General features: G+C 48.4%; 2 protein-coding genes across 2 annotated transcripts; both read left to right on the forward strand.

The window, feature by feature from the left end:
• The first annotated feature begins 1790 nt into the window (after positions 1–1790).
• On the forward strand, positions 1791–6449 carry PFDN5 (prefoldin subunit 5). The gene is made up of 6 exons (XM_006169061.3): positions 1791–1913; positions 2113–2215; positions 2487–2518; positions 3661–3735; positions 3854–3959; positions 6244–6449. Exons 1-6 carry the CDS (start codon positions 1842–1844, stop codon positions 6318–6320), a joined length of 465 nt encoding a protein of 154 aa, XP_006169123.2. The 5' UTR covers positions 1791–1841; the 3' UTR covers positions 6321–6449.
• Positions 6450–6655: 206 nt separating this feature from the next.
• On the forward strand, positions 6656–17534 carry MYG1 (MYG1 exonuclease). The gene is made up of 7 exons (XM_006169062.2): positions 6656–6922; positions 7047–7159; positions 10828–10987; positions 16512–16661; positions 16803–16925; positions 17021–17202; positions 17320–17534. The coding sequence occupies exons 1-7, from the start codon at positions 6707–6709 to the stop codon at positions 17513–17515; spliced, it is 1140 nt and encodes a 379-aa protein (XP_006169124.1). The 5' UTR covers positions 6656–6706; the 3' UTR covers positions 17516–17534.
• The last annotated feature ends 222 nt before the right edge of the window (positions 17535–17756 follow it).

Raw genomic sequence — 17756 nt, forward strand, 5'->3', positions numbered from 1 at the left:
CTTAAAGCCTGTTTTGTCTGGTGTATCTGAAAACATTTAAACACAAGAATATTGCCCCCTTCCTGCTATGTGTTACTGTGAACAGATGGGAATAGCTTGCAGGAGTTCAAGTTTAAGAGCCTTGGGAAGAAACGTAAAGCCACAGGACAAAGCTGGGCCTGGTCAGGCCTCTGCAGAAAAAACCAGAGGAGAGCAGTATCCGAGTGGAGACAGGCCCAAGGAAGGGTAGTGGTAGTGATAGGCCCGTCTTGGCCAGATAACCATCCCTTCTCTCCCATCTTCCTGCCTTAGGTATCCCGGAAGTGACACTAACACTAATGTCCTGGTTGCCTTGTCTCTGTTCTAAGTGAATGTTAGAGGCTGCCACCTACAGCCAATAGCGATTACACTTATCAGCGCCATGCACTTTAGCAGCAGATTTTGTGGGGTTTCTGCTACTGTGTTTTTTGTTTCCACAACTAAATTATTAACACTTCTCAGAAGCACATATCCTTCCCCCCCCCTTTTTTTTTTCTGTTTTGCTTTACTTATGATATAGCTTATGTCAGCACACAAGAGGCAGGAGTACCCTCAGAGTCTGGTCACACAGGGATCCCCTTCCTCCAGTCTCCCCGCCCATGAGATCTTGGGCACTGGGAGAGAGTATGCAGCATGTTTCAGGCTGATCACATGGGCATTGGAACCACGGTCACTGTGTTGAATCCAGCTTGTCGCTGTGCCACTGAGCAAGGGGAGAAATACACATCTTACCTTCATCTACCCCTCACCGCCCACGTGGTAAAACATTTTATTGATTTTTAAGTCTTGTGCTGTACTTGTTAGTTGACAGGGGTGCCTCCTATCCATCTCGGCACATCCAGACTCTTCTGCTTCACCTACCCAAAGCACCATTTGCACGAGGCTACTCCCCAGACCAAAGAACTTGCTAGGTTTCCTTCCTGGCCTGTCAGTCACTAGGCTTATGCCACCCACATGGAGTAGCATGGCTGCTTTCCAATATTGTGGTTGTTTCCTAAAGACTTAAGATTCTTAAGTTACTCAAGGGCAGGAATCTTGTTTGTTACAACCTACTGTACTAGGTTTAGGATATTTTGTGTAAAGAATGCACCACTGGGACCAGCAGATGGCACAGTGGTTAGGTTGCTGGATTTTAACATAGTGGACTGAGGTTCGAGGCCCAGACCTGGCAGCTTAAAACTCACACCTGGCGTGGGCCCATAAGTGGCTGGTGGTTTAGGGCGCTGGACTCCCGAATGGCCAACTGAGATTTGAGTCCCGACCTGGCAGCTTGCTTGCTTTCTCACTTTCCCTCTCTGTCTCTCTCTTGCTCTTGTCTGTCCCTTTCTGGTCAGATTTAAAGAAATAAAACTAAATAATGTTTTTAAAATAAGAAAAAAAAAGAAAAAACACACACACACACACACACACACCCGGCACATATGACCGGGTGCCCAAAGTCTTAAAAGGAGAATGGTGGAAAAGGGATTGTGGCGCGGCCACCCCACCTGGGGTGGGGGTGGGGGGGATTTCTCTCTTTCTGTCTCTCTCTGTCTCTCCAGCGAGTGCACGCGCCTATAACCAAAAGAAAAAAAAAAAAACTCTCAAAAACAAACAAACAAACAAACAAACAAACAAACAAAAAGAAAACCCGAAACCCGCGCCACTAACTTCTCTAATCAAAGATGATGCCAGGAGACCCCATGCTTATTCTGCGCTTCCTGGACAGAGGATCATAGAGCCGTGCGGCGTAGCTAGACCCCCAGGTCGACCATCGAGACGAGCAGAGGATGGCTAGAGCGTCGCTCGCCGACCGGGCTTCCTCTTCGTTAGTCCTTCCCAACATGGCGCAGTCTATTAACATCACGGAGCTGAACCTCCCGCAGCTGGAAATGCTCAAGAACCAGCTGGACCAGGTGGGGACGGGCCCCAGAGGCACCTCTTTCCTGCTCCACATCCCCCCAGCCCACGCGTACGTACTCCCTCACCCCGTTCCTTCCCAGTTTGGAAGACTGCTTTCCCAGGCGGAACCCCTATCTTGTCCCAGGACCCGCCCCCCTCTCCGGCCGTACCGCTCTCCCCCGCTGTGCTGATCCTCTTTCGCGTTCTGTGTAGGAAGTGGAGTTCTTGTCCACGTCCATTGCCCAGCTCAAGGTGGTACAGACCAAGTATGTGGAGGCCAAGGACTGTCTGAACGTGCTGAACAAGAGCAACGAGGGTATGGGGTAGGCGGGTGAGGCTGGTCCGGGGAAGGTGGGAGCCTGCTTCTCCTGTCCCACCTCCTAATACGCTTTTCCTTACGAGAAGACAACCCATTATGTATGTATTGTGTACCGCGTCGTGAGCCCTTTGCAGGCTGCCTCCGTAGAGTGGTACAGAATATTCCCTTTCTCCTGTCGCCCTGTTTAATGTGCCCTGTTGGAACTCCCTCTAACGTCTTGGCATTGGAGCTCACTCCCTTCCCGTGGTGTTTTTCATTGTCTTCACAGGGAAAGAATTGCTTGTCCCGTTGACGAGTTCTGTATCCTTTCCGCAGGAACTGCTACTGTGCCTTCTCCTCTGTCTCACGAAAAGGGAAGAGGGTAGTTCTGATTACTCCAGAGTCTCCCCCATGATAATGAGAACACTTTTAAAATTTGCCAGCGGGTGCATACGCTTGCCAGAGAGGATGCATAGTCTTTAAAGAGAGGATGCATAGTCTTTACAGAGAGGATGCATAGGCTTGGCGCTTGCAATCGCGCTATGGTCCTGCAGTCCCTCCTCCCACTCTCCTTTGGGGATTTTGGGCACGCATACATGTGAGTTTTTCAAGCTGCCAGGTCCAGGACTTAAACTGCAGACTCAGCCATGTGGAGTCCAGCTCCTTAACACCAGGCCACAGACAGGTCCCAGAATACTCTTATATACTCTGTAGCTCTCTTATTTAACTTTTGACTAACATCCATCCTTGTGGGTACCAAGGAGTATGTAGAGTTGAGGTATGATATTTCCCATTGCTATTTGAGGATATTAATCTAATCTGTAAATAAAGCTGGTGATTTACACCTTCACTGATAACTTAAGTCATAGGCAATAGCAGAATAGAAGGCAATAGGAACAGGGCATTAATCCTCTATTTCTTACTTGTGGCTCATTCTTAAACTGCTGTAACTAAGAAACCTGCATTGTGTTCACCTGGTGTTTTACTTGAATAAGCTAGCTGTAGCAACGAGGCACCTGTAGTCAGAAAACTGACAGACTAAAAGAAAAACAGGAGTGTGTAGTAAAGAATAGTTAAATGATAAATATTAAATCCATCGGAAATTAGCTTCTACATGATTGAGAGTTCTTGTTAAAGGGAGGTGCACCTGACTTTTCACTTGTACTACTCTAGAGCAGTAGGAAACCGTCCTTGTATCTAGTCACTTTGGAGGGGTTAATGGGAAGAATTTCAAGGAATGCTTGGACAGTGGAAGATGAGAGCAGAACAGGAGAATGTTCCAGCATATATTATTTTATCCATGAGGAGCCAACCTCTCTGACTCTCCACATTTGATAAGGCCTCTAGATCATTCAGTCTTTGTGCCTTGTAGAAAAGGAGGGTCTTAGAGAACCACACAGGCCATTCGACAGGGAATCATGGCTCGTGCTGGGACAGTTTTTCCCTTAATCCTTGCTTCTCAGATGTATGTCCCAGGGAAGTTGCATGATGTGGAACATGTGCTCATTGATGTGGGAACTGGCTACTATGTAGAGAAGGTAAGTGGGAGGGATCATGTGGATACCCCTCTGAGCAGGGAAGGGGGTGTTTAGGAGAAGATCTAAAATGCAGCAAGGGGTCACCTTAATAGTCTGTTATTCACCTCTGCTCTTGCAGACGGCTGAAGATGCCAAGGACTTCTTCAAGAGAAAGATAGATTTTCTCACCAAGCAAATGGAGAAAATCCAGCCAGCTCTACAAGAGAAGCATGCCATGAAACAGGGTAAGTTCTTTCACCTCCATGGACGAAGAACATGGGAACCATGTGAAACCAGAAGTGTCCCCTGTACCACATCAAAATCGTATCTTTGCTTCTCTTTGGTGTCTTGACATGTTCTCTAGATTCTGAGCATTGCATGTCTACTACTTGAATATTCCTAGGTTGGCTACTTGTGAAATTTAGAGGAAGGAAATGATGCTCTTGTGGAGCTTCTATTTAATGGAATAGAGTGGAGGATGAGATCCCTGTAGATGAACATACAGGAAAGAAACAGCCCTGGCTAAATGCTAATTCTTAAAATTGTGGGTGCATATTAGAATCATCCAAGGATTTTAAAAATTAAGCTAAGGGACCAGATGTAATGCAACACTTTGCCAGGCTAATCCACATGGGAAAGTTCTAGCTTCATGGAGACCTCCCTAAACATGCTGGGTACACATGCCTATGATCTGGGGCTGGCTAGAGCTGGGAATAGATTGCCATATGAGGACTCTGTTGAAGGTGCCTTCCCTCTCCCCACCATGTCTCTCTCACTTATGGAAGAAAGAGAGAAACAAAAGAAAGGCCTGGCCTACTTTAGACTAATTCAGTCTGGAAGTGGAGGGAGGAGGAGTTGTCCCAGGAGTTGATGCTTTTTTAAAAAAGCTCCCTTGGTTGGGACCAGCAGATGGCATAATGGTTACGTTGCTGGATCACCGTGTAATTGACTGTGGTTCAAGTCTCAGACCCAGTGGCTTAAGACTCATGCTGGGTGAGTATGTGTGTGTGGCCAAAATCCCAAGAGGAGAATGGAGGAGAAGGGATTGTGGCATGGCCACCCTACCAGGAGGTGATTTATTTGCTGTCTCTCTGTCTCTCCAGCAAGCACATTGGCCCTATAGCAAAAATCTCTCTTAAAAAAAAAACTCAAGGCTGGGGATAGCAGGTGGCATGGGGGTTAAGGCACATGGCTGACCATGGTTCAAGTCCTGGACCTGGTGACTTGCTTTCTCACTTTCCCTCTCTCTCTGTGTCTCTCTCTGGTCAAATTAAAGTAAATGAATAAATATAAATAAATAAATATTTAAAAGAAAAAAAAACTCAAGGCTGGCAGATGGCATGGTAGTTAAGGTGCTAGACTCCTAAATGACTAATTCCAGTTCAAGTCCTGGCCCTGGTGGTTTGCTTTCTCACTTCTCTGTCTCGCTCTGGTGAATGCATGTCCCCTATAGCAAAAAAATAAAATAATAGTAAAATAATAAATATTTTTTAAAATCACGCCAGACATGCATGCATGCATGCCCAAGATCCCAAGAGGAGAATATAGAGAAGAAGGGATTGTGGTGTGGCCATCCTCCCTAGGAGGGAGGTGATTTCTCACTTTTTGTCTCTCTTTTTCTCTGTCTCCCTGGCCAGCGCACACGCCCTATAGCAAAAATCTCTTGAAAAAAAAAAAAAAAAGAAACAAAAACATGAAGAGCTCCCCTGGTGATTCTTGTATGATCAAGGTTGAAAACTATTCCTGTAAAGACAAAAGTCTTTCCCACATTATAATTTTCTTATTATATCTCGTTCAATACCATATCATGTTCAATGACATATTGACCAACATATTGTAGACTCTTAAGTCAGTGTGTGTGTCTTATAGGGGATCAGTCTTAAGTTTTGTTTTTTTTTTTTAAAGAGATTTTTGCTGTAGGGCACATGAGCTCGTCAGAGAGACAGAAAACAAGAAATCACCACACCCCGATGGGGGTTGGTCATGCTACAGTCCCTTCTCTGTGGATTCTGGGCATGCAGGTACACACGCCCAGTATGAGTTTTAAGCTGCAGGGTCCAGGACTCCAATCATGGTCAACTATGTGGGTGTCCATCAATGTAACCATTACTCCATCTGCTGGTCTCAGTTTTATTAGCAAAGCATAGTTGGTTGTCCACCTTTCCTTAAACTTTTTTTTTTGAGAGGTTTTTCGCTATAGGGCGAGTGCGCTCGCCAGACAGAGACATAGAGACAGAAAGCGAGAAATCATCCCCCAGGGGGGATGGTTCACGCTGCAGTCCCTTCTCCTCCATTCTCCTCTCGGGATCTTGGGCACGCACGCACATGCGCCCTGCGTGAGTTTTAAGCCACCGGGTTCGGGACGGACGCGAACCACGGTCGACTACGTGGGAGTCCAGCGACATAGCCATTACGCTAACTGCTGGTTCCCTCTGTCCTTAAACTTTTTACCATCAGTCTTCCTTAACTCGTAGGTTCTCCCTTTTAGCTCCTGATCAGGATCTGACTCTTCTTTTTTCCCCCCCATAGCTGTCATGGAAATGATGAGCCAGAAGATTCAGCAGCTCACAGCCCTGGGGGCAGCTCAGGCCACTGCCAAGGCCTGAGAGTTTGTTGCCCATATGAGGCAGAAGGACCCTGCTCGGTGGCCTGGGACTCTGTGGGCCTGGCTGCCTGTTGTCAGGGAAGGGAAGGGTCTTGTGTATAATGCTAATAAATGTGCCAGCTGGGCAGCGTGTTGGTGTGTTCTTGCATTAAGCCAGGGACCTTGACTGGGGATGAGATGGGGGTAGGTATCCGCTCCCCAGAACCTGATAAGCGGGGCCAGTGCAGTGGAAGCTCCACCAGGCCCTTTAAGGAGTTGGGGAATGCTTCCCTGGGTAGTGTGAGCTCCCGGCCGGTTGCCGTGGTGACGACCAGCAAGCGGAAGTGAGGTCGCTGGAGGGCTTCCCCTTCCGGGTCAGCGCCCTCCAGCCTCTGCCCCGGGAGCCACATGAGCCGTCGCTTCCTACACGGTTTGGTGTCGCTACTGTTGCCGCCACTGTCCCTGCAAACCCAGCGCTGCATGCTTGGCTCAGAGACTGTCCCGCCGCCCAAGCGACCCCGCAGTGACCTCATGGCACCGCCCCGAATCGGGACGCACAACGGCACCTTCCACTGCGACGAGGCATTGGCGTGCGCATTGCTTCGCCTCCTGCCGGAGTACCGGGTACGGTTCTCGAACGCGAGCCCTGGGATAGCCTGTGTGCCCGCAGCTTCCGGCGCTGCAGCCCTCTTCCCTATCCAGGTCCTTTAAAACAGTATTAATTCCCTACTCTCACGGTCCCCTACAGGATGCAGAGATTGTTCGGACCCGGGACCCTGAAAAATTGGCTTCGTGTGATGTCGTGGTGGACGTGGGTGGCGAGTACGACCCTAAGAGACATCGATATGACCATCACCAGAGGTGAGTTCCATATGCCATCTCTTTAACTGCCTTGATGTCAACTATCTTATGCTGTAGTTCATCCCACTGCTGTTCAGGTCAGCGAAGGACCGCTTCATTGCCTCGTCATTGAAACCCAACCTCTAGGCCTGCGGGAATAGAGCATTCCATCCTCTGGCCTTGGACCTTCTTCCCTGGTTTCGCCAAGTTTTCTCCCACTAGCATGGTCAGCAGTCCAACTGATTCCACATATTGGATGAGTCCATTTGCGTGCCCTTGTTGCCTCACCTCAGACTTCTCGGCCCTTACGATTGTGGCCATTAGTGACAGTTCAGAGGCGAGAGTGGCCTGTTGTCTATGAGTGGCTTGCTGTCCACAGTACCATTCCAGTCCATTTCTCCTTGGTCCTCAAGCCAACTCCTTTGCTGAGCATCCTTACCCTTCCCAAAGAAGATGGAGCATTTCCTGCTGCACCTTCTCAGTTTCCAACCCCAAACATCCTCGGCTCTCTCCTTCGGGCTCGGGAAAAATCGTTCCCTTCTGTTCGAGTTAATCCTCTGCCTTTTTTCCAATCTAGTTTCTAGAGGAGACTCTGGAACTTCAAATCACAATTTAGCTATCTTTGAGGGATTGTCTTTATTTCTCTCTCTTTTTTTTATTTGCCCGAGGGCACGTGTGCTGCCAGAGAGAAAAGGAGGAGAAAGTACCCTCCAATGGGGCATGGTCACACTGCAATCCCCCTTCTCCATTTGTCCATCCTGTTAGGACACGTCTATATATGTGCCCACATGTTTTTCAAGCCACCAGGGCCAGGATTCAAACCACTGTCAGAAGACATGTAGGATCCAGCTCCTTTAACCACTAGGTACGGGGGCTGTCTCACTCTCTTTTTAATGTGTACTGTTACTTTTATAAATGATGTCAGTCGTCCCAGAGTTCGCAGCCTAATCTGTCGCCCTCACTCCTGAGTTACTCTACAGAAGAAAAGCTGACCTGGGTCTACCTTTTCTCTTCCAGTTTATTCCCTCCCCAGCCTGCCCTCCCCATCTGTCCAGTGGAATCGTTCAGTGAAGGAATCAGCAACCTCAGCAGCTGGCTTAGGGTCTCACCTTAACTGACCTCTTTGTGGCACTTTAAAATTTTTTTTTAAATAATTATTTTATTTAACCTTATTTATTATTTATTCATTTGTTTATTTCAATTTGACCAGACAGGGACAGAGCGAGAGAGAGGGAGAAAGTGAGAAAGCAAAGCTGCCAGGTCCAGGACTTGAACCACGGTCGGCCATGTGGGAATTCAGTGCCCTTAACCACCATGCGACCTGCGAGCCCCAAAATATTGAACACTTCCCTTTTTTTTTTTTTTTTTTTTTTGAGAGCTTTTTGCTATAGGGCGCATGCGTTTGCCAGACAGACAGAGAGAGACAGAAAGCGAGAAATCACCCCCTCCCCAGGGGGGATGGCCACACCGCAGTTCCTTCTCCTCCATTCTCCCCTCAGGATCTTGGGCATGCACTCACACGCACCCAACGTGAGTTTTAAGTCACCGGGTCTGGGACATCAACTGCGGTCGACTACATGGGAGTCCAGCGACATAGCCATTACGCTAACTGCTGGTCCCCTTTTTTTGTTTTTGAGAGAGAGACTTTTTTTGCTATAGGATGTGTGTGCTTCCCAGAAAGACAGAAAGCGGGAAATTGCGGCCCCCGTGGGGATGGCCACACTGCAACCCCTTCTCCATTCTCCTCTTGGGATTTGGGGCATGCATGCACACATGCCTGGTATGAGGTTTAAGCTACCATGTCTAGGACTCAAAACTGTAATCAACTATGTGGGAGTCCAGCAACATAACCATTACACTATCTGCTGGTCCCCATACCTTTGTTTATATGTGTAGTTTGGCAAACATCTGTTTTCATCAACAGTATACATTTAGTCTTGCTTTTTGGGCTTTATTTTTAAAATTTTTGTCATAGGCTATATGTGCTCACCAGAAACAAAGAGACAGTCAAAGTGAGAAAGCACCCTGGAGGGATGGCCATGTCACTGTCCCTTCTCTGTTCTCTCGAGATTTGAGGCACGCATACACACGCACACCCAGCATGTTTTCCAGGCTGTGGGGTCTGAGTCTGAAATCTCTCAGTTGACTATGTGGTATCCAGCTGCCTGAACTACTACGCCACCTGTTGGCCCCCCTTTTTGAATTTTATTGTTGGGGTGGGTTAATGTGGGAGGATTACTGTGTCCTTATGCCTTATGAATGTTTTATTAAATTTTTTTGTATTTGCTCAGTATTTAACAATAAAAGTCATTGAACAAAAAGTGATCTCCCTAGGTGATTCTGAGATGGACTAATATTTGGAAATCAAGGGTCTAATTTCTACTTACCTAACATCTTTCACACCTTTTCCCTGTTCTCTGTCCCACTGCTGTTTCAATTCATGCCTGCCTTCCTCTCCTGGACCACTGCAGGCTATCTTCTTGTATCTGTTCTCCATGTTGGCTGGTGCAGTGCACTAACACGTACCTGCTTTCTTAATCTCCCCAGAGGCTACCAGTTACCTACAGATGAAGTCCAAACTCCAGAGCCTGGCACATAAAGCCTGCTATGTACTGGCCTCTGTGTGCCCTCCACTCTCCTCACACCCAACCTGCACTTCTTGCAACTACATGAAGAGACTTGTCTCAGCTATTGTATGTGTTGGAATGCCTTTTCTCGTTCACCCTTTGCTGTCTGGTGAACATCCACTGATTCATCTTGCAGGACTGAGCAGAAGGCTCACCTTCTCTGAATCCTTTCCTCATCCCCTCCCATCCTTTCCCTCATTTCAACCTAGCCAGAGTACTCATTGGGTTGTTTTTGCCCCCAGCAGATGAATTTGAGGGCAAGAACAGGGGCTAGCTAGCCCCATATCTAGAGTTTTAAGAAGCCAGATCCAAAATGGCGAGCTGTGGTTTGAAACCTGGTCCCAGTGGTTTGAAAACACAACAGGCATGGGAACCAGCAGTTAGTGTAATGGCTATGTCGCTGGACTCCCACGTAATCGACCGCGGTTCGCGTCCCGGACCCGGTGGCTTAAAACTCACGCCGGGCGTGTGTGTGTGCGTGCCCAAGATCCCGAGAGGAGAATGGAGAAGGGATTGCGGCGTGACCATCCCCCCTGGGGGGTGATTTCTTGCTTTCTGTCTCTATGTCTCTCTCTGTCTGTCTGGCGAGCGCACGCGCCCTACAGTGAAAATCTCTCAAAAAAAAAACACACACACACACACAACAGGCATGTGTGTGTGCAAGCCTAAAATCCCAACTAGACAAAGAAATGGAGAAGGGATGCAGTGTGACCATGCCCCATTGGGGTGCTTTCTCCCTCTCTTATTCTGGTGAACATCCCTCTGATAATTTTAGAACAAAAACAGTATTTTTTATACTGAATGTCAAGGCATAAAACCTTAATGCATATAGTAAACATTAAGTTAACCACCACTGAATGAATATATGAATGGAGGCTCTAAGCTGAGGTCTATATTGACCCCTGAGAAAAAGTAAAAAAGCCTTCCCACCTAGGTTTTCTCCTGTCAGCACCTACTGCATTCCCATCCTCCCCCTGCTCCCCTGCCTGTGTCTGCACACGCATGCACATGTACGTACACACACACATTGTGGGTTAACGGGGGCCACTCTGTACTTCTCAGGTCTTTCACGGAGACCATGAGCTCCCTGTCCCCTGGAAAGCCGTGGCAGACTAAGCTGAGCAGTGCAGGACTCATCTATCTGCACTTCGGGCACAAGCTGCTGGCCCAGTTGCTGGATATGAATGAAGAGGACAGCATGGTGGGCACCCTCTATGACAAGGTGGGGACCTAGGGACAGAGATGCCCTCCACATGCATCTCTACCAGACCAGCTGCAAGTGGCACTCACACAGCACTCAGGACTGGACCTTATGTCAGCGTTGCAGGGCTGCAGTGGGCCTGACACTCACCTTCTCCCTCAGCCTCACAGCACAGGGGATGGTGGTTCTGCCCCTGCCTATGTCCTGGGCTGCATGTGAGAAGGGAATGATGGGATATATGAGGAAGGGTGGTGAAAACCATAGAGTAGCACATTCCGGTCTTTTTTTTTTTTCCTAAGTTTATCTACATCTTCCATGAACAAGAGAGTCAGTGCAAGAGAGACAGTATCCTCCGTGGAGTCTTCACACACCACATTACATCCCCTGCTAGAGCCAGCCCTGCACCGTGGGCACAAGCATGGCCAGTGTACACGGGGAGATCTCTGAGTACAAAGTCAGAACCTTTCCATGCGGACCAGCCTGGCAGAGTCATGTCTCACTGCTGTGCCACCACTTGCCCCCACCCCAGTCTTTTATCTTCTTTTTTTATTTTGAAGAATGATTTTATTTACCTTTATTTATTTAATTATTTGTTAATTTTAAATTGACCAGAGAGGGACAGAGTGAGAGAGAGAAGGAAAGTGAGAAAGCAAGCTGCCAGGTCCAGGATTCAAACTGTCATCAGCCATGTGGGAGTCCAGAACCCTAACTACCACACCACCTGCCAGCCCCTCCCAGTCTTTTTCTTGATACACATAAAAAATGATTGTTCAGCACCTTTGGGTAAACAAAGGAAATTCCTTATGTTAAGAGCATCAGGCGTAGAAGACCTGACTGCCCTGAAGGTTGAAGGGGCGTACCTTGGGCACCACTGTAACATACAGCTCAGCTGGGAAGGCCTTGATTCTGACACTGTCTCCAGGTTGTATCAGTGCATTACAAGCAGCTTCCTGCTGTTGGGAAGAACGGGGCTAGTGGTCTCAGCCCACGTCAGGTCAAACAACGGTGAGGACACCCACTTGACCCTGCTCCTGTGACATTCACAAATCAAACCTCAGATCTAGTCAGCTGGTTTTTGCATGTAGCCTGCTGAGTTCAGTTCTGTCTTAGCTTGCCCATATCCTGCCCACTATGACACAGCACGAGTATGTTCCAAAAGTGAAGAAATAGAAAAAGACTTTCGAGTTTTGGGAATACAAAGGTTTTAGGCTGCTTTGGTTGGCTTCCCTTCTACTACCTAATAAAGAAGGCTCACCTTCTCTGAATCCTTTCCTCATCCCCTCCCATCCTTTCCCTCATTTCAACCTAGCCAGAGTACTCATTGGGTTGTTTTTGCCCCCAGCAGATGAATTTGAGGGCAAGAACAGGGGCTAGCTAGCCCCATATCTAGAGTTTTAAGAAGCCAGATCCAAAATGGCGAGCTGTGGTTTGAAACCTGGTCCCAGTGGTTTGAAAACACAACAGGCATGGGAACCAGCAGTTAGTGTAATGGCTATGTCGCTGGACTCCCACGTAATCGACCGCGGTTCGCGTCCCGGACCCGGTGGCTTAAAACTCACGCCGGGCGTGTGTGTGTGCGTGCCCAAGATCCCGAGAGGAGAATGGAGAAGGGATTGCGGCGTGACCATCCCCCCTGGGGGGTGATTTCTTGCTTTCTGTCTCTATGTCTCTCTCTGTCTGTCTGGCGAGCGCACGCGCCCTACAGTGAAAATCTCTCAAAAAAAAAACACACACACACACACAACAGGCATGTGTGTGTGCAAGCCTAAAATCCCAACTAGACAAAGAAATGGAGAAGGGATGCAGTGTGACCATGCCCCATTGGGGTGCTTTCTCCCTCTCTTATTCTGGTGAACATCCCTCTGATAATTTTAGAACAAAAACAGTATTTTTTATACTGAATGTCGAGGCATAAAACCTTAATGCATATAGTAAACATTAAGTTAACCACCACTGAATGAATATATGAATGGAGGCTCTAAGCTGAGGTCTATATTGACCCCTGAGAAAAAGTAAAAAAGCCTTCCCACCTAGGTTTTCTCCTGTCAGCACCTACTGCATTCCCATCCTCCCCCTGCTCCCCTGCCTGTGTCTGCACACGCATGCACATGTACGTACACACACACATTGTGGGTTAACGGGGGCCACTCTGTACTTCTCAGGTCTTTCACGGAGACCATGAGCTCCCTGTCCCCTGGAAAGCCGTGGCAGACTAAGCTGAGCAGTGCAGGACTCATCTATCTGCACTTCGGGCACAAGCTGCTGGCCCAGTTGCTGGATATGAATGAAGAGGACAGCATGGTGGGCACCCTCTATGACAAGGTGGGGACCTAGGGACAGAGATGCCCTCCACATGCATCTCTACCAGACCAGCTGCAAGTGGCACTCACACAGCACTCAGGACTGGACCTTATGTCAGCGTTGCAGGGCTGCAGTGGGCCTGACACTCACCTTCTCCCTCAGCCTCACAGCACAGGGGATGGTGGTTCTGCCCCTGCCTATGTCCTGGGCTGCATGTGAGAAGGGAATGATGGGATATATGAGGAAGGGTGGTGAAAACCATAGAGTAGCACATTCCGGTCTTTTTTTTTTTTCCTAAGTTTATCTACATCTTCCATGAACAAGAGAGTCAGTGCAAGAGAGACAGTATCCTCCGTGGAGTCTTCACACACCACATTACATCCCCTGCTAGAGCCAGCCCTGCACCGTGGGCACAAGCATGGCCAGTGTACACGGGGAGATCTCTGAGTACAAAGTCAGAACCTTTCCATGCGGACCAGCCTGGCAGAGTCATGTCTCACTGCTGTGCCACCACTTGCCCCCACCCCAGTCTTTTATCTTCTTTTTTTATTTTGAAGAATGATTTTATTTACCTTTATTTATTTAATTATTTGTTAATTTTAAATTGACCAGAGAGGGACAGAGTGAGAGAGAGAAGGAAAGTGAGAAAGCAAGCTGCCAGGTCCAGGATTCAAACTGTCATCAGCCATGTGGGAGTCCAGAACCCTAACTACCACACCACCTGCCAGCCCCTCCCAGTCTTTTTCTTGATACACATAAAAAATGATTGTTCAGCACCTTTGGGTAAACAAAGGAAATTCCTTATGTTAAGAGCATCAGGCGTAGAAGACCTGACTGCCCTGAAGGTTGAAGGGGCGTACCTTGGGCACCACTGTAACATACAGCTCAGCTGGGAAGGCCTTGATTCTGACACTGTCTCCAGGTTGTATCAGTGCATTACAAGCAGCTTCCTGCTGTTGGGAAGAACGGGGCTAGTGGTCTCAGCCCACGTCAGGTCAAACAACGGTGAGGACACCCACTTGACCCTGCTCCTGTGACATTCACAAATCAAACCTCAGATCTAGTCAGCTGGTTTTTGCATGTAGCCTGCTGAGTTCAGTTCTGTCTTAGCTTGCCCATATCCTGCCCACTATGACACAGCACGAGTATGTTCCAAAAGTGAAGAAATAGAAAAAGACTTTCGAGTTTTGGGAATACAAAGGTTTTAGGCTGCTTTGGTTGGCTTCCCTTCTACTACCTAATAATTTCTAAAGCAATTGTCTAAAGCAATTTTTTTTTAATAGGGCTTGTGTACTTGCCAGAGACTAGGAGAGTGGAGGTAGAAGGGTGAGAAAGCACCCCCTGGGGAAATGGCCACATTGCAGTCCCTTCTCCATTCTCTTGGGATTTGGGGCATATATGCACATGCATTTGGTGTGTTTTTCAAGCTTCTGGGTCTAGGACTTGAACATTGCAATTGGCCATGTGAGATCCAGCCACCTTAACCTCCACATCATCTGCTGGCCCCCAGGGAGCCCATGTTTTAAGCACGTATCAGGTTGGGGTCCAGACCAAGGGATACTGGGCATAGAGAAGCTACTTTTTTAGCTATGTCTGAGAGTAGTACTTTTCCTGCCTACCACATACCTACATATTGATACAAAGGCCTATTTTATAGGGTTTTTGCATAAAACTCTGATAATTCCATATTGTTTCTACATGAAAACTTGTCCTACCATTTCTGCAAGCTCAGGATATGTAGCAACTGCTGATGTCACATGGCACATTACAGACCTCCCATGGAACCAACCCATAACCCCACATATCAGCTCTTGACATCTAGACTAGCATTTATTCTCTCCAACTTGACTCACGTAGTTGGCCAAACCTTCTGTACCTCATTTTGAGATGCAGGGAGTGATACATCCACCCACTAAAGAGGTGGCAACCCCCCAACAGGGCATGATCATGCCACAATTCTTTTTCCTTCACTTCTCCATTTCTTTGGGATTCTGGGCATGTATGCACATACACCCAGTGTTTTTTTCAAGCTGCTGGGATTCAAATCACACTGGACAATGTGGATTCTGACTCCCAATGCACAGAGCTTAACCACTGTGCTATAGGACCAGCCCATGTACCTTATTAACTGTATCCCCAAATAACCTACACAGCCTACCTGGAGACTTTCGTCTTCTCAGCCATAGGGTTCTATTCCCACTGAGTACCTCTAAGGAGACTGAGCCCTTCCTGCTCAAATCAGCAGGTCCTGCCCCATGCATGTTGGTCTCGGCTCAGGCTTAGTGCCATAGAGTGAACAAGGGTTCACTTCAGGACAAGGCCCTAGACCCGGTCAGGTCCAGCAGTCAGGTATCTGAATCCTAGACCCGGTCAGGTCCAGCAGTCAGGTATCTGAATCCTAGACCCGGTCAGGTCCAGCAGTCAGGTATCTGAATCCTAGACCCGGTCAGGTCCAGCAGTCAGGTATCTGAATCCTAGACCCAGTGCTGACCTCGAGCAAGTCACTGAACTCCCTGATTCCCTTTCCTCATCTGATTAATGTTGAGAGAGCCTAATAAGGCTATTGTGAGGATTAAGTGAAAATGGTAACATACAGTCATTCCTCTGTATCCACAGGAGATTGATTCTAGGACCCTCCATGGATACCAAAATCCAAGATGCTCACGAGCCTTACATAAAATGACATAGCATTTACAGATTACCTATGCACTTACTCCTGTTTACTTTGGTTTTTTTTTAGAGGTTTTTGCCTTAGGGCACAGGCGCCCACTAGAATTAGAAACAATGACAGAAAAAATGAGATATCACCCCCCAGGGGGGATGGCTATGCCGCAATCCTTTCTCTTCTATTCCCCTCCTGGTGTCTTGGGCATGCACACACATACACCTGGCATGAGTTTCAAGCCATTGGATCCCAGACTTGAATTCTGGCCATGTGTCCAGCAACGTAACTGCTTCACCATCTGCTAGCTTCTACTCCCATTTACTTTAAATCATCTCTAGATATTTAGAATCTTAGAATCTAATGTGAATGAAAAAATATATATATAAACTTCAGTATCTCTTTTAGAAAGCCACCTCTTCTCCTATTTCCTAACACCTGGCACTGCCGGGCTACGTCCGTGGCTGATGGAAAACACAAATGCGAAACTCGGAGATACAAAGGACTGACTGCTTTGGAACCTGCAAGGTCTCACACACATGGTAGGTATCCTCAAGAGCGTTTTCCCTGGTGCTGCCTTAGATGTACGAGAACTTTGTGGAGGAAGTGGATGCCGTAGATAATGGGATCTCCCAGTGGGAGGGAGAGCCTCGATATGCACTGACCACCACCCTGAGTGCCCGGGTTGCTCGACTTAATCCCACCTGGAACCAGCCCAACCAAGACACTGAGGTAAGGAGGGCCACTGTGAAGAAGATGGTAAGGAACATCAGAACCCCGGGGGTGGAAGTGGCAGCATTCATCCCTCCTCCTACCCCTAGCGAAGTTGAAAATTTGGACATGCTTCCTGATTGTTACTGCCACCATTCCCAGGCAGGGTTCAGGCGAGCCATGGATCTGGTCAGGGAGGAGTTTCTGCAGAGACTAGACTTCTATCAGCACAGCTGGCTGCCGGCCCGGGCCTTGGTGGAAGAGGCCCTGGCCCAGCGATTCCAGGTACAGGCCTGACGGAGGCGCTATGGCTCAGGGATCAGATACTGCAGGCAGGCCTCTGGTCAGCAGGCTCCTGCTTCTACCCACTTCCCTTTCAGGTGGACCCCAGTGGGGAGATACTGGAACTGGCAAAAGGTGGATGCCCCTGGAAGGAGCATCTCTTCCATCTGGAATCTGAGCTGTGCCCCCCAGTGGCCATCGCCTTTGTTATCTACACTGACCAGGCTGGGCAGTGGCGAGTACAGTGTGTACCGAAGGAGCCCCACTCATTCCAAAGCCGGTGAGGCCCCAGACAGGCCTGGCTCAGCCTTAGGAGAGGAGGCTGCCAACCCTGACCTCTGCTCCCACCTCAGCCTCCACTTGCTCTTCCCAACTCCCTCTTTCTGCTTGCTTGTAGGCTGCCCCTGCCAGAGCCATGGCGGGGTCTTCGGGACAAGGCCCTGGACCAGGTCAGTGGGATCCCTGGCTGCATCTTCGTCCATGCCAGTGGCTTCATTGGAGGGCACCACACCAGAGAGGGTGTCTTGAACATGGCCCGGGCCACACTGGCCCAGCGCCCAGCACCTGTGCCTCCCACAAATCCACTCATCTAGTAAAACTTCTTCCATCTCATTCTGACTGTCCTTGACCTGTTACTGCCCTACACCACTGTGAACTTGCCCAGACTCGGGAAAAGTGAAAGCCATTCTGAGTTCTTATGCCAGATGTTTTCCTCATAGTAACTTACTCTCAGCTTGGCTTTCTAAACCATTCAAAATGATTGATTGACTGATCAGTTCCTGGGGTAAACTAACCCAGACAAATTCACAAACAGTATCTAGAAAGTGACACAGT

This window comes from Tupaia chinensis, unplaced genomic scaffold (assembly GCF_000334495.1).
Source record: "Tupaia chinensis unplaced genomic scaffold, TupChi_1.0 Scaffold146740_1, whole genome shotgun sequence".
NCBI classification, from domain to species: Eukaryota; Metazoa; Chordata; class Mammalia; order Scandentia; family Tupaiidae; genus Tupaia; species Tupaia belangeri.